The sequence below is a fragment of the Sarcophilus harrisii genome, chromosome 4 (genome assembly GCF_902635505.1).
Source record: "Sarcophilus harrisii chromosome 4, mSarHar1.11, whole genome shotgun sequence".
Classification (NCBI taxonomy): domain Eukaryota; kingdom Metazoa; phylum Chordata; class Mammalia; order Dasyuromorphia; family Dasyuridae; genus Sarcophilus; species Sarcophilus harrisii.
Window position 1 is genome coordinate 49189451 of NC_045429.1, and position 22931 is coordinate 49212381.

Below are 22931 nucleotides of genomic sequence, written 5' to 3' on the forward strand. Positions count from 1 at the left end.
CTTTTTTCTATGTATGAACCCTTCTCTCTAACCAGATTGATTTATTCATATTCTCCTTTAGCACAAGTCTTATGCTTTTTCTTGGTCCAAATCCCATTGTTTTCTCCATCTGAAATTATTGCCTCAGACTCTGTGCATGTGTAATTCCTATTTATCCTTCAAGTAAAAATTTTGATTCTTCTTTCTTCATGAAGTCTCTCTAGATTGAACGAGCTCAAAATATTCCCTCCTTCTTATGACCTCAGAGCACTTATTGTCTATGATAGTCACTATATAGTTGTCCTGATTTAATGACAGTCATTTTAAGAAGTAGAAGTATATAGTATATAGAAGTATATAGAAGACCCTCTAATTTGTAGACCCTCTAAAAGGGTTTCAGAGATCCCCAGGATTCTCTAGACCATACTTTGAGAACCACTGCTCAAAGTACTATAAAATCATGCATACCTTTTGACCTAACAATACCACTACTAGGAATGTATCCCAAAAGAGATTTTTTTTTTTTAAAGGAGAAAGAACTGCTGCAAAAAGAAAGAAAAGGTGCAAAAAATATCTTTTTTTTTTTAAATTTTAATAGCTTTTTACTTTTCCAAATATATGCAAAGATAGTTTTCAACATCCACCTTTGTAAAAACTTGTGTTCCATATTTTTCTCCCTCCTTCCCCTTCCCCCCTCTTAGTCAGCAAGCAATTCAATACAGGTTAAACATGTGCAATTCTTCTAAACATATTTCCATATTCATCATTCTGAACAAGAAAAGTCAGATCAAAAGGTGAAAAAAAAACCCCACAAGGGTAGTAAAGAAACAGCTACAAAAAAAAGGTGAAAATACTGTTTTGATCCACATTCAGTCTCTGTAGTTCTCTTTCTGGATAGAGATGGCATTTTCCATCCCAAGTCTATTGGAATTGTCTTGAATCACCAAATTGCTGAGAAGAGCTAAGTCTATCATAGTCTATCATCACATAATCACAAATTGTACATTTGTGTACAATGTTCACTTGGTTACTTCTTTCAGTATCATTTCATGTAAGTCTTTTCAGTATTTTCTAAATTCAGCCTGCTCATCATTTCTTATAGAGAACAGTAATATTACCTTACATCCATATACCATAACCTATTTAGCATATACACCGCTATATGCAATGCTGATGTTATGTAATATTCATGATATTTAAAAATATAAAGCCAAGAGTCAGTTTTCCTTTTGTTAAGTGATACAAATCTTAGATCTAGCATAAATAAGGATCATTTTCTTCCTTTTATACTTATTTCTCATTTACTTATCGCTTCTGCAACTCAACTTTATCTAACCCTTGACCATATTTTAGACTAGAAAAAGGAGGAAAAGAAAGTCAGCTTTTTTGTTTTTTTTCTTCTGCCAAAATGGCAATAGATATTTAAAATTAATCAATTAATAAAGTTGTTACATCTGCCTAGCTCTGGTTTATTTATTTTTTTACTTTATTTTGTTTAATTCATCGATAGACTTTTTATTCAAAAAGACAACACAATTTTTTGGTTATAACCTAGGGAATACTAAATTAGGTACTATGTACATCTTAAGCATACATATATTGTGTCAGTCAGTTTATCCTTTGTGGGTTAGTGGAATTGGAATCCTAGGTCCTAAATTTGAATATTAACTCTGCAGCTGGTGGCAAGTCACTTAATCACTGTGAACTTTTTCAGTTGTTCAGTCATTTTTCAATCACATCTTGATTCTTCATGACCCCATTTGGGATCTTCTTGATAAAGATGCTACAACTGTTTTCCATTTCCTTCTCAAGTTCATTTTACAGATGAGGAAACTGAGGCAATAGAGCTAAGTGACTTGTTCACAATCACAAATAGTGTTTGAATCTAGATTTGAATTCAGAAAAATGAATCTTCCTGACTTCAAACCCAGCACTCTATCTATTGTGCCACCTACCTGCCCACTATGGGCTTTAAGTTTTTTTATATATTAATTGAGGTGGTTGGACTACTTAGAGCTAACTCTAAGATCATAAGACTGCATTATAATTTTATTCTCTCTAGATTGGAATGGAGCTGAGTAAATTCAGTTAACAGCTTGGAAAAAGGAAAAAAATAATAGGTGGAACATTTTTCATAAGTAGAACTTAGTTATTTAAGTAGTTGCAATAGGGCAATAGAAAAGATATTTTTTGAACACTAATACTAAGTGATTAATTTTGGGATTCTCAGATCCTTATATAGCTTGAGATTATCTTTTGGTAGAAAATAACTTTAACATAATTGTGGGCTATTTTATGTATTCAGAATCGGGTTATTTATCATCAATGAGTTCATGTATTGAATTATGGTTTAGTTCATTTGTGTGTTGAGCACTGTTAAATACATTGAATAGTAAGATACGTTTTTATAATTTCTCTTCTATATTTATATTACTTTGCAAAACAGCTATTCATACAAATTAGGTTCCCAGAATTCATTGCTTATGCATATCTTAGATGTTAAAACTTGTGGAGCCTATTGGCTAGAACACAGATGTCTTTCTTTTACGTGACGTCCATTTTGATTAGTTCTTTTTTTATCAGTAGCTGATATCCTGGGACATATTTGTTTGAACTTCACATGTAAGTACAAGTATAGGTGCTGGTGTTTTATTAGGTTCATTTGAGAGAAATTTAGGTCTATTAAAAAGATTGTTATTGACAGAGAGACTATATATGGGATGTACTTAACCAGAAAGTACCTAAACAGATTCCATGAACCCTGTAATCAAGGGAAAGACCTTATTTTCTTTTTTTTGTAAAATAAAAATGATTTTTTTATTCTTTAGAATTCTCTGGAACACGGTTCTAATTCTCAGCTGATGGCTGTGCAGTATACAGAAACAACTAGCATCAGGTAAGAAAAGATGAAGGTTTGTTAATGAAAAATTAAGCCCTTGGTGAGACACTGCCAAGTTTTCACTTTGTTTGGGAGTAAAGCATTATTGAATATTTGCTCTTTGTTAAAACAGAATAATAAATGAAAGCCACTGGAAAAAATATTAAAGATTAGTCCTTTTTTAGTACATTAAGTACATTACTGATTTTTAAATTAATCTTTTTGCAATTATCAAACTTTTTTTTCCTCCTTCCTATTGCCCTTCTCTAGAATAACCAACACAAAACACTTGTAACAAATAAGTATCATGAGGTAAAATAAGTTTCCATAGTGATCATGTCTAAAGATATGTATCTTATTCTGCATTCATCACTTCTTCATCAGGAAGTTAGTAGTATTCCTATTTATCTTTTTAAGTAATCATTGATCACTGTGTTAATAAGAGTTCTTCAAACTTTCAAAATTGTTTTTCCAGTGTTGATGTTTTATTATAAAATGTTCTCCTGATTCCTTTCATTTCCTTCTGCTTCAGTCAGTCCATGTACATCTTCCCAAGTTTCTCTTAAATTCTCTATTTTTTATAGCACAATCATATTTCATTATATTCACATACCATAATTGTAATCAGCCATTTGCCCATTGATGAGCATATTCTTTGTTTCCACAAAAAGAATTGCCAAAAGTGTTTTGTATAAATGGATCTTTTTCCTCTTACTTTGATATCCCTGTGATACTATTTTACTAATGGGATTGCTGGATCAAAGGGTGCATTTACATCCCTACATGGGAGAATGATAGAACTTCTTCATTATTGGGGCAATTAGAAGGAATATAGACAGATAGAAGCTACAGATGTGCGTTGATTATGAAGGGATATCTTAAAAAAAATAAAATTAAGAGTTGAGAGAGGAATGTACTGGGACAAAGGGAAAAGGAGAGTTGGAATGGTGTAAATTATTTGCCATAAAAGAGGCAAGAAAAATACAGGGGAAGAAAGAGAGGGAGTGAGTGAACTTTACTTTCATCATAATTGACTCAAAGAGAAAATAACATACATCCTCAGTATGGGTATAGAAATCTAGCTTAGCCTGCAGGAAAATAGGAGGGGAAGAGGATAAGAAATGAGAAGGTGATAGAAGAGAGGTCATAGTGGGGGATTTTGAGGAGGGACAGGATGAAAGGAGAGAAAGAATTTGAATAAGTGGAGAAATACAGTTAGCAATAGTAATTGAGAAAAAAAATTTTAAGCAAGTTTCACGATAAAGACTTCATTTCAAATGTATAGGAAACTGAATCATATTTATAAAAAATAAAAGCCATTCTTTCATTGATAAATGATCAAAAGATAGTGCTATTTATAATTGTATTAAAAAAATATTCTAACTCACTATTGGAGAAATGCAAATTAAAACAATTCTGAGCTACTACCTCATACTTATTAGATTGACTAGTGGGCTAGAAAAGAAAAATGACAGTGTTGGAGGGAATGTAGGAAAAATGAGACACTTATGCATTACTGTTGGAATTGGGATCTGATTCAATCATTTTGTAGCACAATTTGTAATTATCCTCAAAGGCAGTGGTTCTCAAACTTTTGTTTTCAGTATCTTTATCCTATTAAAAATTATTGAGGATCTCTCCAAAGCATTTTTGTTCATCTGAGTTATATTTATAGACATTTACCATATTGGAAATAAAAACTATTTTTGAATTTGTAGACCCTCTAAAAGGGTTTCAGAGATCCCCAGGATTCTCTAGACCATACTTTGAGAACCACTGCTCAAAGTGCTATAAAATCATGCATACCTTTTGACCTAACAATACCACTACTAGGAATGTATCCCAAAAGAGATTTTTTTTTTAAAGGAGAAAGAACTTATATCTACAAAAATATTTATAGCAGCTCTTCTCAGGGCAAAAACTGGAAATTGAAGGGATGCCCATCAATTGGGGAATGGCTGAATAAATTTTGGTATGTGATTATGATGGAATATTATTGTTCTGTAAGAAATGATGAGAAAGATATTCTCAGAAAAACATGGAAAGTCTTCCATGAGTTCATGTAAAGTGAAATGTACTGTGTACAGAGTAATAGAATAGCAATTGTGGGATGATCAGGTATGAATGACTTTATTATTCTCAGCAATACAGTGATCTAAGACTATTCTGAAAAACTTAATGATGAAAAAATGCTATCCTACTCCAGAAAAGAACTTATTGTGTCTGAAAACAGATTGAAGCATATTGAAGTAGCTCGGTGGTTCAGTGGATAGAGTACTAGCCCTGAAGTTAGGAAGACCCAAGTTCAAATCTGGTCTCAGACACTTAACACTTCCTACCTGTGTGACGCTGGAATTGCAAGTCAGATCAAAAGGTCTCATGATCCTTACAGAACAGTGGCAAAGAAAATGATAATGTCTCTTCTTTAATATCATTTCCTTTGATAAAATCATAGCATTTTCTGATGTTGAACCTGCTGTTATTTTTTTCAGTTTTTTGACTTTGTTTTAATATTTCTTAGTGACTTCATGAGATCATTGGCTTCTATTTGGTCCATTTGAATTTTCAGAGTTTATTGTTTGGGCATGGTTTTATATCTCTTATGCTAAGCTGTTGATTCCTTTTCCAATTCTTTCTTCCATAGTTGTCATTTCTTTCTTTCTTTCTTTTTTTTTTTTTTTTTTTTTTTTTTTTTTTAGCTTTCAGCCCCTTTATTCTTTAGTTGCAATTGATTTTTAATCTCATATAAGTTTTGTATAGATAACATTTCTACACCAACATGGCAAAACATATAATTTACATTAATAGCGAGTAGCTTAGTTATTACTGTTAATTTTTTTTTTTTATTTAGAAATTCACCAAATCATAATTGGCTGGCATGTTTTTGTTTTTCAGTTTACAAAATGGATAAAATAATTCAAAGGGGATAGGAATTGTGAAGTTTGCTTTTTACAAATGATGATGGCTGATTTCAAAGCTATTATTTTGCAAAGAAAATAACTGTATTTTATTAATAATTGTAAGCCAATATTTTGATTATATTGCCATGATTTTAGTCCCTTACTAATAGAAAAATGGAAATATAATTTGAGATCAGATGAGTTAGAATATTTTTGGTGTAAGGCGTTGGTTGTTAGATATTTTTACTTGTTTCAGATATTGATGTCTAGATAATGTTTTTGATTAATTCTGCGTTATTTCTAGTAATTAATTCTTCAAGTATATTATTGGGAAAAGATTGTTTAAATGGAAGTCTTGGTATCCTTAAAATGAAAGACATTCAGATAAGGCATGAATATCTATCTTCATATTGAAGTAATACCTTTCTCTTTTTTTCTTGTTTCCATAGGAATCCAGGGAGTGAGCTGCAAGTTTATTATGCTTCACCTAGAAGTTATCAAGACTTTTTTGATGCTATCCGAAGAAGAGGAGATACTTTTTATGTTGTGTCATTTCGAAGGGTAAGTACATTTGGTTATTTATTCATTCAATAAATACACCATCCTCTTTGTACAAAACATTGTGATTAGCACCAGATGAGATAAGAGATAGACTCTTATAGTAGAAGGCACAAAATGTTATGTTAGTAACTACTTTACAAATCATTATGTGGTAACAAATTATTTGTAAGAATTAGTATCAATTAACTAGAATCAATTAGTAAGATTAAAGTTTCATATTTGTATTACATAAAGTACATGTTGCTTTTTCTGTCTGCTTATTTCACCATCTTCAGTGTTTATCTTTTGCTTGATAGGAAGTAAGAGTGGTAAATATTCTTTTTAATTTTATTCACATTTTTTCTTTTCCTTATATGACCAATTTTGTATCATAAATTTTCAAGGTATTGGCATAGTTAGAATGAAGATAGATTGTATTCCTAAATTCAGGTTTAAGATGACTTTTATAAGAGAAACAATGAATAGTCTATTGGGGAACAATTAGATGCCTATTCACAAAATCATTTCTTATTGAAGAGCATACCACATATAAGTAGTTTATTTTGCCAATTAAACATTTTTATGTAGCAATGAAGTATACATGAGATCAGGAGAAATAATGAATTGGGAGGGGGGGAATAAAGATGACATTAATCTAGGTTTATAAATTAAATTTATAGGTTTTATCTCAGGTTATATTCAGATTAAATAAATTATTTAATTAAATAAATTTAATTAGGTTATTTAAATAAAAGGTTATAGCTTTTTAGCTTATCTCAGTTACCTTAGATTATAATGAATAAAAGGGAAAGAATTTATTAAATGCTCACTATGTGTGCAGCCAGCTGTGAGGTGGCACAGAGGATAGAATGCTGGACCTGGGATCAGAAAGATTCATCTTCCCGAGTCAAGTCTTGCCAAAATACAGCAAATCATTTAACTGTGCTTGCTCCCGGTGTTTTTTTTTTTTTTTTTTTTTTTAATCTTTAAAATAAGCTAGAAAAGGAAATGGGAGATCTGTTCCACTAACTTTGCCCAGAAACCATAAGTGGGGTCACAGAGAGTCAGATACAACTGAATATCATATTGTTAGCAACATGCTAGGCACTCTAATAAGCATTGAGGATAGATACACATTCAAGATAAATTCTTGTCCTCCAAAAGCTTACATTCTAATGGAGAAGATAACACAGATAAAGATTAGAGGGTAGGAACATGTGGTTTCATCTGAAAACTCATTCATACTACAAATAATTGATATTCTCTTTCCTTTCCAAGAACGGTAGTGTTCATTTGATTATTGATCTCAGACTATAGAGATAGGGAGGTGACATGGCAGGAGATGATTAAAGTGTAGCATGGCAGATTTGAAGCCAGCTATATAAGAGAAACTATTTACCAATAAGGAAGACATGCTCCAAAGCAAGAGCTGGAGGAATGGGTCAGAAGTGGATAGTGAATAGCAATAATGTGACAAATAGACAAAAATTAACAAGAAGAAAAACCTTTTTGGGAAAGGTTTCATGACAAAACTATCAGAGAGTCTGATAACAAAAATACTGAGAAAATGACCCAGTACAATGGATAAATACTTTAGAGTGAATAAAATTATTTAATAACTAGTGGTAAAGGAGAAAGGATGACAGCAATTACCTTGATTAGAAATTTTAACTGAACTGATTAAAGGATTAAAAATATAATAAAGAAATTATAGTAATAATATAATATATATATAATAATTGTAATAAGAAATAAAGTTAGAATGAAGACAGAATTCTGAATTCTCAAAGGTGAAGTGAAAAATTATAAATAAAAATAGAGATTTTTAACTATATGATAGAGAATCTCTCCATAACAGTACATTGTCTACAAAAGATGATGGAAGATATAGAATTAGAAAATGCAAAAGTAGAAGGAAAATTAAAAAAAAATAAAGGCAAGCAAAATTAAAACACATGAAATCTTTCAAACCCTTGAGAACTAACTCAATATAGAACCTCTATATAGAAACAATCTAAAAATTTTTCATTGTTGAAGTTCAAATAAACTGAGGCACAAAGATTTGAACATGATCAATTTATTAGCAAAGTGTAAATTTGCCAATAGCCTCCTAAGCAGTCTACAACCCCAAATGAGGACTGACAGATGATTTTTATAGACCTTAAGAGATCTTTCCAAAAAATAGAATGTACCATCACAGAAAGGAAAAACACTATTGTTTACAAAGTCAGAAACATGAAAGATGTAGAAAACAATATGATTGGTTGGAAATTGGGAATGTGTGGCTAGCAAACCCCCCTTCCCATCTTATTACTAGGAAGTTCTAATTGATTAGTCCACCTGCAAGAATAAGTAATGGCATATAAATAACAGATCTCTTCTAATTTCAGATGTTATAGAGATAAGAGGCTTCCTTTTATTAAAGTAATATATAGGAAAACTCAACTTTTAAATAGCTCAGAGAGGAAGTATATGAACCTATATACTTCTGAACTTAACTAAAGACAAAGGAATGTGACTTAGGCACTTATACAAAATATTGACTATAATACAGAGCAAAGTCAATTACAAAATGGAGACAAATATCAACTTGATATTCTTAAATCATAGTTTTTGAAAAAGAAAACACAGTGAACCTAATGACTATGTTTTAGAAAATTATATTCCCCCAAAGTACATAAGAAATACTGGACCTGGATGGTAAAATAGAGTTAAGTAAGCTCCAGGTACAGAAACAAAAAGAAACTCTTTTAAGTTTGACTTACTTTGACAATACATAGGGTCAAGGTTCAGAACTCTCTCATTACACATTAACAACAAGGAGAAACCCCTTCATATCAAAAAGGAAAACAGTATAAATTGCACCATCAACTAAAGAAACAATTAGAATAAGATACAATGAAAAGTAAAGGAGAGAATTTTGTACCTACTCAAATAAATTCTAAAGTTAGGCATAATTATCAGGGAAACAAAATGGATTTTTTTTTAAAGCAAATCCAATTTGCCATTCTCTTTAAAAAAATGTTTTGAAACTATAAGAAATGGATGTTAAAAAGAAATTGGATCTGAAAATTTGTTAAAATGAAAGAAAGCCAAATACAGATAACAACCAAAGATATGAAATTTAGGTTCATATGATTTCAGCTATTTAACAAAGCTATTTATTAACAAACAAAGCTATTTAACAAACAAAACTTAACATACCCTCATTAGTGAAGTAATATTTTATGGGATGGAATTTCCTAGAGGAAAGTCTTTTGGATAGGAAAGGGTCTAGGATGGAGGGGGAATGGGTTCTTGCCGAGTCAGCATACCAGAAGAGGTACAAGTACTACTTTTCAGTGTCTCACCATGCCTTCGAGGTTTGGGGGAATGGAAGGAAAAATATTTTTTTGGATTACGACCTAGATAAAGAGATGAGGGTGGAAATTACTTGTTTGAAGTAAATTCTTTGCTTTACTTTCAAAACTGTTCAACTTATCAGGGCTTCCTTCTGAGTTATCTTTTGTTTTGAGCATTTAAACAAATGTGACAATGAATCTCTTTTAGTGGGGAATATAAATATTGCTACCTTCTTTCCTTCAACATCTCCTTTTTTCTGCCTCCTTCCTAGATATACATACATTAAAAATCAAAAGAAAGGGAAAAAATACTTTAAATCAGTCATGCAGAGTCAATCCACACAATAAACTCACTGGCAAAAATGTCCAAAAATGTATATGTCAGCATTTTTAATTCTTTAAAATTTGTTTTTTTTTTTTCTTTTTTTTGCTTTTCTCTTTGAATAAACAAGACAAACAATTTTAAGTTACAGTTGACCTTTTGATTTGTACATATTGTTTATAACATCTCTCACTTTGGTAAGCTATAAAGGTTATTTCAATTCTCCTTGAGTGAAAGAAATGTAGTAGCTTTATATACAAGTCATTAGATCTTTTGAATTGGATCTGCAGTTTCACTTTTTACAGAAACAGTTTTATAATCAAGCCATATTTCTTTATGTGTTAGGAAAGAGAATGAAGCCATTATGCATTTCACACTTAATTGAGCAATATTTAATGGAAATTTGGGAAGAGCTACTAGTGGAAAAGTTTTTGTGGAGTAGATTGACTCTTTTTGTTCAAAATGCTTACCATGATTTATTTTCACGAATAATCCGTTTGCTTCATATAAGATAGTACAATGAATTATTCTAGCTTGATATAATATATGAGCTTTCCATATTTATGTATCATTTCTTTTGTAGCCAGATTTTTTTTTAACAGTTCATTTAAATCTGGAGAATCCTTAGAAGTATGAGTTCTTTACTATATAGTCATTGAGGTAAAAATATGGTAGTTTATCAGGGCATTTTCAGAAAGTTATAGCCCTATAGAAAAAAGTAGGTTCATTAATGCATTGTAATGTTGGTGAAACTGTGAATTAATTCAATATTATATAGAGTAATTTGAATTACACCAAAAAATTATCAACAAAAAGCTAAATAACAGAAATATTATAAAGATAATCAGTTTAGAAAGACTTAATATCTGTGACCAACCATAGTTCCAAAGGACTCATGATGAAACATATCCACCTCCAGATAAGAACTAATGAACCTCAAGAATATAAATTTTTTCCCTTGCTAATGCAAGAATTGATTTTGAATGATTATACACATTTGCAGTGGGTTTTGTTTTTCTTTCTTTCTCAATGAGTAGAAGAGGTACAGGGAGAGGGAGAGATTTGGAACTGAAAATAAAATAAAATTGAACTTAAAAAAAGTTAAAGCCCATTGTGTTTCTGAGATTCATAGATTTGAATATAGGTTCTGGAAGTTTTCTATTGCTTATGTCCATTTCCATAGCCATTCAAGAAAATTCTTTATTCAGCTGAAGGAAAAAGTAAATAAATTAACTTGATAGAAAAGATATTTGTATTTTTAAAAGGGGAAAAAAATGAAATGACCTTTCTTAGGTCATCTACCTTCAATTTTTTTTTACCTAAAAGCCTTCTCTGATTTAAAAAAAAAAATTCTTTTAAAATAGATTTCCCTAGTTAAAATACACATTTTTTTCATTTATTTGTACATCACTATTTCTTAATTATATTCCTTACCTTCCTTATATGCCAAATTATTCCTAGCAACAAGAAATTAAAATGAGAGGAAAAATTCAGAAAAAAATAATCAATTGATCATTCAAGCCTGATAGTAAATGTATTGTTCCATACCCCTATGGAAGGAAATTGTGTTTTCTTATCTCTTCTTTGAGCTTAAGTTTGGTTTTTATAATTATACAGTATTTTATTTCATTCTTTATTTTTATTTAGATTGTTATATTTATTCTGTTTATGGTTTTCCTGTTTGTACAAACCTCAGCCTAGATCAATGCATTTAAAGCTTCCCATATATAAATCTTTATACTAGTCATTTATGTCACACACAAAAATATTCATTTACATTAATGTACATTAATTCATTTAGTTGTTCCCTAATTGATAGACATCCATCTTATTTTCATATTTTTCTTCACTCAAAAAGTACTACTTTTAGTACTTTTATATGTATAGGAATGTTTTTTCTGACTGGGTTTTATACTCAGTTGAAGGATTGTGGAGTCACAAGATATGTACATTTTAATTAGATTTTTAGCACAGCTCCAAATTCCTTATATTCTTTGGACCAAGTTAATAACCCCACCAGCCTTGTAGTAGTGTTCATGTGTTGTTTTTTTTTAATTTCCTCAACCTCTCTAATGTTAAATTCCATCATTTGCCATCTTTTTTTTAGTTTGCTGGTTGTGAGATAAAATTCCCAGAGTTATTTTGTATACAGTTTTCTTATTATTAGTGATTTAGATCAAATTTTCAAATGGTTGTTGATATTTCATAGTTGATGCAAAGATTCCCAGCCCCTTCTCCCCGCAATGGACAGTTTCCTTTTATGCCTTAGCTCCATTGATTTTGTTTATAGAAAACCCTTTTTAATTTCTTAATTGAAATTCTCTGTTTTTCTGTTGGAAATGACTCATGTCATATTTGATTTAGACATTCCTTTCTACGCCCCCCAAACTGTAGGTGTGAAAGATACATGGTCTTATTCTCTTCCAGTTATTTGATTATGTGTCATTTTAATTGGTTCACCTTAATCACATTTTAAAGCATATCCAGAAATGAAGAATCACTGCTGGCTAAATTAGTATTTACCTGACTCATATGATTATTATATTAGATTTATGTGATAAATATATTATGTAAAGAGCACTGTGACAACTACATAATTATGTAAAGAGTGTTGTATATTTATATTTGATTTGTGGCACCTATGAACTGTGGAACTTTGAACAATCATAGGCCTCATTTTTCCCATCTACAAAAATGAAGATAATAATACTTGTACTACGTTGAATGTGATTATTACATGTAGAACCCTTTGCAAACCTATAAGCGCCTAAATGTTGTTATTAATGCTTGTTTCTTGCTTTAATTTTCCCATTTTATGGTCATATGTGACATAATTTATAGCCAAAGAGTAAGATTGCGCATTTGTCCCTAGAACCCTTCTCCTTTCTGGGCATTTTAAATAAGAGTTTTGGGTTTGTTTTGTTTTGTTTTGTTTTGTTTTGTTTTGTTTTGTTTTTAATGAGTCAGAAACCCTCCCCCCCCCCCTTCTTGTCTACTCTGATTATAAATTAGGAGCTTTAAATTATTTTTTCATAATGCTAAATCATAACCCAGTGATTTAAAAGTTAGTTTAATTTTGAAACTTTAAAAAAGAAAGTAACATTGTTTTTAAGAAAACCCATTTTAGTTCATTTTCCTTAAAAAAAAAAAAAAAAAAAACTTTACATCTAGTAGATTGAGAAAATATATTTGCTACTTAATTGAAAAGTTGGTAGTCATCGCTAAATATTCATTGTGCTCTAAAACTTCCTGAAGGGGAAGTATTTTGTGTAAATGTATTTTGCCAAGTACCAGAGGCACTTAGGTCTTTGAGATTGGCATATTTTGGAAGCTCGTTAAGTATAAGTTGCTATTGTGTGGTTTTAGAAGATTTAGTCATTTGTTCCTTGGTCTTGTAATAGATTGCTAGCTGACATGAGAAAAACTACTATTTGGACTTACGAATTTAGACTTTAAAAATTACTGTGTTTTAGGAAATGTTTGAATATTGACTTTTCAAGGACTCATTTTAATCAAGAATTTTTATGTCACATGGATATGAAATGATTAAAAAAAACTATGCTTTCTTGTCAAAGATTTTGATTTCTTAAATTTCTAATGATGATGCATAAGTCAAGGCAAATATTCTTATGTTGAAAACAGTCAGCTCTTAAACACTCCAGTTATTGATATCTGATGACAAGTCACTTCCTCAAATGAGAAAATGCATGTAAAATATTTTACAAACTTTAAAGGGTTATCTAAACTATCAATATTGGTATTATTATCTTTCACTTCTGTTGCCCTCAATTTTGTTATATATAAAAATGAAGTAATATTTTATCTGTCACTAGGATTGTTTTGAGTTAAGTAATTTGTAAGTATTATTCATACTTAAAGTGTTTTGCTGTATTCTATTATTCTAACATCTCATTATTTTTGTTTAACTTTGTTTTAAATTAATAGAGAATTTTTGTATGAATTTTTTATATGTATTTTCCCCATATTCTCAGTTCTGCAAGTTTTCTCAAATTAAGGGTTAAGTAGATTAACTATATTGTATTTCCCTTCAGTGTCTAATATAATGAGTCTAATAGAATGAATGTTGTATGCACAAAGTGGACTTCACAAATCACTTCCATCTGTTCATGCCCATTAGGCTTTCCATTTTGTTTCTTTGGATTACTTTTCCACCACACAAACAACTACAACCTTGGTCTTTAAGAAAATAAAAAAGAGGGACCAAGTAGACAGCTAGAGAGCATTGAGATTAGAACAGTAGGCATGCATGGAGTCAGGAAAATCTGAATTAAAATCCTGCTTCAGACATTTACCAGCTGTGTGACCCAGGGCAAGTCACTTAATCCCAATTGCCTCAAAAGAGTTTTTTAAAAATCCAGTTATAATATTTGGCAAAACATTGGGAACTCTTATCTCTATTTCTATTGATTTTAAAAGTAGATATTTTCATTTACCTAGATTTTGCCACTCTCTATAGAGAACTAACTTTTATATCCAATAATTTTTACAAAAGAAAAAAATAGATACCTCTGGCCATATAACTTCTCCCTTATTCAATTAACTCCACTGGCTTTCTTTTGCTTTTAAAAGTTAAATATAAACTCTGTTTCTCTTTTAAAGTCCTAAAAAAGTCTTTTCAAACTCTGTAGACATTAACTAATCTCATTTTTTTAATTCACGTGTTATAGTGGCATTCCGTCTCCCTCTTCTATCTTTTCACCAGCTACTTCCCATGCCTGAAACACACTTAACTTCTTACCTTCATTTTGTAGAGTTCTTTATTTTTTAAACTCTTTGAAAGCATGACTTATTTTGTGAGTATAACAAAAGAACAATGGCTTGCATAATTTGACAAGATCAAGATGGTTGAGACCAAATAAGACCAGACATAACATTTTTTTATATATCACAACACTGTGACATATAAAGAAAAAGATTCATAGTTGTGTAATATTTGTCTGTCACTTTCTTTGTGTTTCCTATTATTTATTTATATTTGAGCTCAGGAAAATACTATAGATGAAACCCTAAAACAGATTTTTAAAGGGGTATACTTGTAATATTATTTGAAGAGTAGGTAAGTATAATAAATGATTAAAAATTATTCATTCCATAAAACATTGTTGTTTTATTTATTGGCTAGTATAAGGAAAGTGGCTCCTTCCGTATTATCCCTCAGTTCTTAAATTTCCATTTGCTATAAAGAAAAATAGCTCATTTTTAGGATATTACAGTATTAGTTTTATGCAATAATAGGATTACTCAATTAACTTTTTAAACTTTATGACTATATTGAAGAGTGATTTTGGGTTCAGGTTATATTAAATATGGGTAACATTAGAGATCGTCACTCCACAAGAAGACTTGCTCTTCTCAAATGAACCGTTTTAAATTATTTTGATTTCTGTGTAGAGAATCTGGTCAAGAATATGTTAAAATATCAGTCAAGCCTACTCCCTCATTAGAAAGATTAAACTGTGAGACCCTTCTTTGGCATTGAAAATGATTTTTTGGAAAGTGTAAATTCACCTTGTCCTTTGTACTTGTTGCCCCATTGCTAACAAATTAAGATTAATTGATTGATTTATACTCTAGGCCATTACTTCAGAGAGCTAGACAGATGAGAAAAAACCTGAGTTGAAGAGAAATTGGTTGGACATAGATTTTGGTTTTCTGGGAGAAAGCCTGAACAAAGTTGGCTCTTCTCGAAACTTTGTGCTCCAGGAAACACTCTTTTTGAACCACAGTGATTATCAAAGAACAAAAGTGGCAGAGTCATTTATTGGTTGTTGGGCAAGCAGAAGAACTTGGATCAAGCCACACTCTGAGGAGTTATTCCTTGACAATGCCAAGTTCTTGGACTCAATGGGAGTAATATAGCAGAGAAGCAGCAAGGGACTGAACCAAGAGGTGGAAAAGTTCAAACCTATGGTATTGGTATAATAAGAGCCTAAAAAACTATATAGATCTCTAGGGAAAGTGGGGTTTACTGGAGAAAAGAGTTATTGACTCTTTAGCAGCCTGTGTGTATTCCCTTCTAGGAAGGATGAGGAATAGAGTTCAATGCTAGGTTACTACTACTCATTGGGAGGATTGTATTAGCCATGGCAGAGATAGAGCAGCACAGGAGAGGAAAGAAAAGTGTTCTGGATAGCTTAAGGGACTTTAGTATGAAATTTTTGTGCATTGTGTTTTGGGGGGAATTAAATAAAGCCTGTTGCTTACTAAATATACTGTTAGTATGATTGCTTGTATGAAAGTCAAGAGTTGTTTTAATTTTATTATGGAAACCTAGATGAACCATATATCACCATTTCTAGAAGAAACCATATGGACACCAATGAAAGTTGGGAGGTGGGCCAAACTGTATATAATCTGTATAAAACTCAAGAGTTTGATATCTTGAACATTGAGTTATATCTATATTAGGTCTTCACACACACCAGTAATCTTTTGAAGCAAAATATTTTTTTGCAAAAAAAATTTTTGCCAAATAACATTGGAAAAATTATTTTTGAATACCAATAATAACACCTAATAAATAATTAAATAAATCTGTTATCTATTAAATTTTTTATTTAAATAAAATTTGTTATACAAATAGGTTATATAAATTTAAATATATTACTCAAATAAATAATATTTTTGAATATTAAAATTGATACATTTTTGAAAAATGAAAATGATTAAAAAGTAGGTCTTCAAATCTAGTAATGCGTGTGTAGATATGAATACATATTCTATTCCTTGTCTCCCCCCTCCCACTCCAACCCCTCACAAGATTTCATAAATTTGAAAGGAGAGAATCACACAGTTCCATCTGCAGAAATGTATACAAAAGTACATAACTTTTTATTATAAGTCTTTGGAAAAGGCAGTTCAATGGGTAGAAAAATGGGCTTGGAATAAGTAAAACTTGAGGTCAAATATTTCTTTAGACACAATAGCTGTGTAGCCGTGGGCAAGTGATTTATTTACACTTTCAGCCTCGATTTCCTCATCTGTAGTCCTATGATACTTTATGGTAAATTTTTTCAGAATTGACTGTAATGCCATACTTTTTTACATTTTGTCTGAGAGACCAAAGACTTGCGTAGATTGGGGGGGGGGCAGAATGTGATATGAATTGTTGTGATTTTATCTGTCTTTTAAAACTTAGTCAGATTGAACAATGAACCTGAGGGTTATAGAAATCAGCTATTAATATAGGCTATCCTAAAAATCTTAGTGTCTTAAGCTTTAAAACCTTAAATGTATAGTTTAAAAGAAGAAATTTAGTGTATTGCTGTGATCATTTCTTACAGAGTTAATCTAAAAGTGAAATTCTCGTAAATGATAAATTCTAGTACATTATCCAGGGAGATATGTTAGCATTCTTTCTTTTTGTGGAATGATATGATTTCTTGTTCTATTTGAAACCAAACTAAAGCTTGCTCTTTGCAGGCTTATATCTTTTTCATAAAGACATCCTTATTTTATTTTATTTTTAGTTAAAAATATTAATATTTCATTTTTCCCAATTACATGTAAAAACATTTTGTAACATTTGTTTTTAAATTTCTGAGTTCCATATTCTCTTCCTTCATTATGGAATGACTTGAGGCAAGGGAGACAAATTAGAATGCAATTGTAATAGTCCCTAGCTGAAGTGATAAATTTTGCAACATATGGAATATATATTTGTTGATTGTGAGTGAGCTTTCAAGAATATAACAACAAGGTTGTGAGCTTGGGCAGCTGGGAGAATGGTGGGTCCTGAACTATAAAAGGGAGGTTTAGATTAGAAGAGAATTGAAATTAAAGATAAAGAAATTTTTAAAAATTCCTTTAATGTTGATTTTGGGCTATCTATAAGACATTCAAGGCAAGATGTCCAGTAGGCATTTAGTGAAGTGAGACTAGAAGTCAAGAGAGGTGAGGGTTAGCTAAATAGATCTCACAATCATCTGCAAGAAGATAATTGAATTCATTGGAACTAATGTGATCACCAAGATTGTGTGTAGAGAGAAGAGGGCTCAGGATAACCTTTTGGGGATACCCACAATTAATGGGTATGTACTAGATGAAAAGTTAGCAAAGGAGACTGAGACTGGTCAGGCTAGGGGGAGAATGAAGAGAGTACAATGTCATGAAAACTGGTAGAAAAGATCATCAGGGAGGTTAGCAGTGTCTAGGCTGCAGAAAAGTTAAGGGTAAGGTTTCAAAAAGGGCCATTAGATATGGCAATTAAAAGACCATCCAGTTGGTAGTGTATGAAGAAATAGAACGGCATAGCTCACTACTCTCCACAACCAACCCAATAAAGATCCAAGAAGAGTATGAGATGGAGCAGTGAACAGGAAATATAAAGAGAAACCATAGTATGTCATTTTTCTATTATAAGATTATAAAATCGACCCACAAAAAGGTGACCAGGTATAAGGACTGAGGAACAAGAGTAGGTCAGGATTGTGGAGCCAGATGGATGAATATAACAGGAAAACTACAACATCTAACAACCAAGCCAGTATTACAGACTCAACACCCCTGACCTTGAAAGGAGAGAGCAGACATCCCCAAAGTAGAAGTTTCATTGCCAACTCTCTGACCTAGAGAGGGAATTGCAGAGTCAACCTCAAAAAGGCAATGATGTTGCTCTGAATAGGGAAAGAGGACTCTAAGACTCATTATGGAGCCTAGAATAGGGGCCATCATATCTATGATTCATTTTTTGTTTGGAATATATTCAGTAGTATGGTGGGAATGTATATGGCTCAGAGTTATGAAATTCCCAGAGAGTGTGAAAGATTTTATATATATATATATAGAGAGAGAGAGAGAGAGAGAGAGGGGGGGGGGCCAAGAAGGTACTCCCTCTTTTTTTTTTTTTTTTTAAAAACAAAAACAATATTTTTATTTTGATACCTGAATAAGTGTTGGTTGACTACTCAGGACATGGCCTTTGGCATTTTTTCCAACTTATTCATCAGCATGTTGCATCGTGCCTTTCTCAGAAATACCATCCAAAATTTTCTAATATCCTTGTTTTTGACTGGTGGCTTGCTGGATCAGGGCAGCTGAATTTGATACAAGTTCCATATCATTTCCTTCAAGAATTAGCTCATCTTTTTAGGCTGGAGATATAGCACAAGCAACACCTGGTCTCATGCATATTCTTCGGGTATATTTTTCACCCCAAAAATTTCTGATTTCAACAAATGAGCCATTCTCTTGAATAGCAACATTGATGGTGAAGTGAGCATACACAGATCTAATCTTGTAATGAAAACTCAGGGTAATGTCTTTGATCATGTTTTGCGCAAGACTGCAGATTGTATACATGGTCACAAGTTCTTTATGATTCCCCATCACTAGTCTACCTGGAGCCTCTTCTTTCCAAGGATATTGAGCTTGATATGGTTGAAATCCCTATGGAAGAGGACTTTGGATTCTTTTTGATAACTGTTTGACTCTTAAGAGACACGTCAACATTCTCTGGGATGTCAACCTTCTCTGGGATGTCAACCTTCTGGTTGCTAAGGATGATCTTCATTCTGAAGGCAAATGGGACAAAACCACTCCCTTTAAGTCAGCTTTTAGTAATAGCTTCTTTATGCTTTGCTTAACACTCTTGAGAAGATATCCTTTCCTGCTTGAAACAAAAGCTTTTATCTCCTTGAGGATTGAGTTTCTTTCTTCAAGATACATTGAACTGCCATTAAACTAAAATGCATTCATAAAACCCAAACTATCCTTTATTACTCCCCCTGGACTCCTCTGACCCCTGCTTCAAAGATTCTGAGACTTGAATCATGGTACTTGACCAGGGAATGCTAATTTTGATTAGTGGTCTCTTTTTTTATTTTTTAGTTTGTATTTCCTCGTTACAGATTTATCATAGGGCCTAAGACAAGGACAGGTGATGATAAATAAATAATCCCAGTAAGGAATAGGAGTAGGTATCTCTGTGCCTCTGAATCTGTAAAATCTTCCAGCCAGATGATGGCCTAGGACCCATAATTGTCTACTGGACTTCTACCAGGGGCAAGCCTCTAAATGTGCATCCTAGACCCAAACCATAGTCTTTTTTGAGAAAGCCCAAGAGTACGATGGTCAGATTGCATAGGGCCCGCAAAAAGTTTGCAACTCCCTGGTTCAAGCTACCTTTGTGACCTTTGAAGAACAAATAATGAATTACCAGGATCTTTATGAGAGATCATAGAGGACAAGAAAGACCACACAAGGAACACATATATCAAACAGAATTTGTTGACAGAATTCCTTTGAATAACCTTATACTATAATGCAACTCTGGTTAACAAAGATAATAAATATGTCAGTGACAAATAATAACTGGCATTTATACAGGACTTTAATGCTTGCAAAGCATTTTATATATCCCCAGTTGTCCTATAAGATGGGTCATATGAATACTATTATCCTCACTTTACAAATGAAGGTTAGGTTAAGCTACTTTGGTCACAGAGCTAGTTATGTGTCAAATGTAGGATTTGAAACCATGCAGTCTTAGTTCCAAATCTACCATTCTCTCTAAAAGGACATATTTTTAAGATACATCACCTGAAAAAATAAACTAGAATCCATGAAGAAATTTATGTTTATTTTAACAGACAACTAATACCGTTATCTTTTATAACTAGGAAATTACATCTATGTTGTTATGCTTTGGTAGTTATGCAGTTGCCATTACACTGCATTTAAAATTAAAATTTTACTAAAAGTGTAAGCAAATAACTTACATCAAAACTACTTTAATTTTTTTTAAAATTTGTACTGTGATATTGGATTTCTTATATCATCTTCATTTCAGAATATATCAGTTATCCCTGTCATACCCAAGGATAATGCTTTGTAAGAAAAAAGGAGTTAAGCAAAAACAGCCAACTCATCAATTGATTCTGACAGCATATGTAGGTATTCTACCTTCAAGTTTCCCATTTGTTCAGTAAAAAAATATTATAATTACATAACATTCAGATTTTTTTTGTATATTGTTTTTCTATTCTTATTTTACTCTTCATTAATTTATATATCTTTCCAACAACTAAGTAAGTAGAAATACTGACTTTGAATCAGTCATGTTGAATTGTTCCTAAGTAGGAACTTTTCTCAAAATATGATGTTAAAAAGAAGTGTTTCCAATGTAATCTTTACATCTGTTTTAGCAAATAATTTACTTTTCAATTTTGAGCCTATGTACTAATAAAAAAACAATATACATTCTGTTTATGTTTGAGACATGCTTAGTAAAATGATGAATAGAGAATTGAGTCTGTATAGTGGATTAATGAAAAATTTACTAGATTGGAAGTCAGATGACCTAGATTTGAATTCTTGTTTAAATACTAAACTTTGTGACCTCTTTGAACCTTTTCCCACATATAAAATAGGGACTTAAAACAATAACTTAGGGTTGTTGTAAGGAAAGAATTGTCCTAGAGATCCCTGAATTACTAGTAGGTTAACATTGACCTTAAGGGATTTTTATTTGTGATTTTTCCTCTTAGCTGAAGTTATAGATTATATATATATGTTAGAATGGCTTCAACAATTTAGCTTTCATTATAGATTTTTTTTTTGGTTCAATTTTTTAGTGTTCTTAAAAAAAAAAAACCCACACATACAAGATGTGCTCACTGAACATACTTAATAGAAAATGAGAATGGGGATACTAGAAGAAAAAGTGAGGCAGCCTCTCTCAGCGGACCACACTCACTAGGAGTGACCACATCAGAATAATCAAACTGAAGAGTGGAAAGGCCCAGCCATTGGGGTTCAGCAGCAAGGTGGATGACAGAATCCAGAAGTTTTTAAGTAACTTCAGTAGGTGGGGTGATTGTGGGAGGAAGCTAGCAGGAGGTCTGTAGGAGATCTAGAGAGCCCCTAGGCACCCATTGCAGGGCAGATGTCACCTCCCCCCCAGTTTGATGCTTTTTCACTTCTATCCCCTCCGGCTATATGAACACAGAACCTATCTTGATGCAGGATGGGGAGGTAGGAAGTGAGATCTGCCTCCTTCCCCTTGCTTTAGGTAAAGTCCTCTCATCCTTGACCATTGCTGTACTTATCCTTTAAATTCTTTATAGAACGAATATACCCGATGTCCTAGAGACCCACTACCTTACAGGTGATTAAAACACGTTTCTGGCATACAATGTGATGTGGGAAATAGGCTGTAGGCCATCTCTACTGTTGCCCTTTTTTCTTAGTATTCCCAGGACCTCGCTCAGTACTCAGTAGAAGTGGTAGAAGTAGAAGCTTCCTAATTGCTTGTGGATTGAGTGACTACTTTGGCTGGATGACCGGCCCATTCTCTTCTTCCGTCATTCGTTATTTCTGGATAAAATCTTTTATATCAGGCGACAAGCATTTTGACCCATAGTATATATGGCAGGCACTCTTTTCAGTGCCGGGGCTACCGAAAGACCGGACCAAAAGGCGAAGCCTAGTAATAGTCCTTGCTCTCAAAAGAGCTCACTCGTTGTAACGATAGAGACTTCGCGCAAGCTACTCCTCACAGCTAAGGTCCGGGCGGGGTCAGTTGGAGACGGTCCCGTTTTGTCGCAGGTCGTACTCGGGTGTTTAGTACTCCACGGCCTTGACCCTACTTTTTGGTAGTGGGCAGTTTTGAGTAGAGGAACGAGCTCTTTTCAAAGACTGGCAGCCGTCCGGCCTCCCTGCCAGTCCTGGAGCCAAAAAGGCTTGAGATCGGTCCGACTCTGATCGGGCAGCCAGGGCTCCAACTGAGCACGGGCGGGAAGCATTTCTCGAGAGCACCCCACAGGAGCCGGCAGGCACGATCCAACTCCAGCGGTACCGTGGACTCCGTGGCCTTCCTTTTGAGGAGGAAAGGTGGGCGGGTAGGGATCGAGGGGGCACCCCACGAAGGGTGTGTGGAAGTCTCGCGGGTGGGCCCTGGCCGCTCACAGTGGAGACGGTAGCCTGACTAATCGGTAGGCCCCGGCGGCCTG

General features: G+C 32.7%; 1 protein-coding gene and 1 pseudogene across 3 annotated transcripts in view; one reads left to right on the forward strand and one right to left on the reverse strand.

Moving 5' to 3' along the window:
* ATF6 (activating transcription factor 6) overlaps window positions 1-22931 on the forward strand; it is a 185183-nt gene that overhangs the window by 76830 nt on the left and 85422 nt on the right. For all 3 annotated transcript variants that reach the window (XM_031936786.1, XM_031936788.1, XM_031936787.1), the window contains 2 exons: window positions 2808-2875; window positions 6207-6318. In XM_031936786.1, coding sequence (XP_031792646.1) covers window positions 2808-2875; window positions 6207-6318 — 180 coding nt within the window. The remainder of the gene's footprint in view (window positions 1-2807; window positions 2876-6206; window positions 6319-22931) is intronic.
* Window positions 18870-22819, reverse strand: LOC111720374 (annotated as a pseudogene).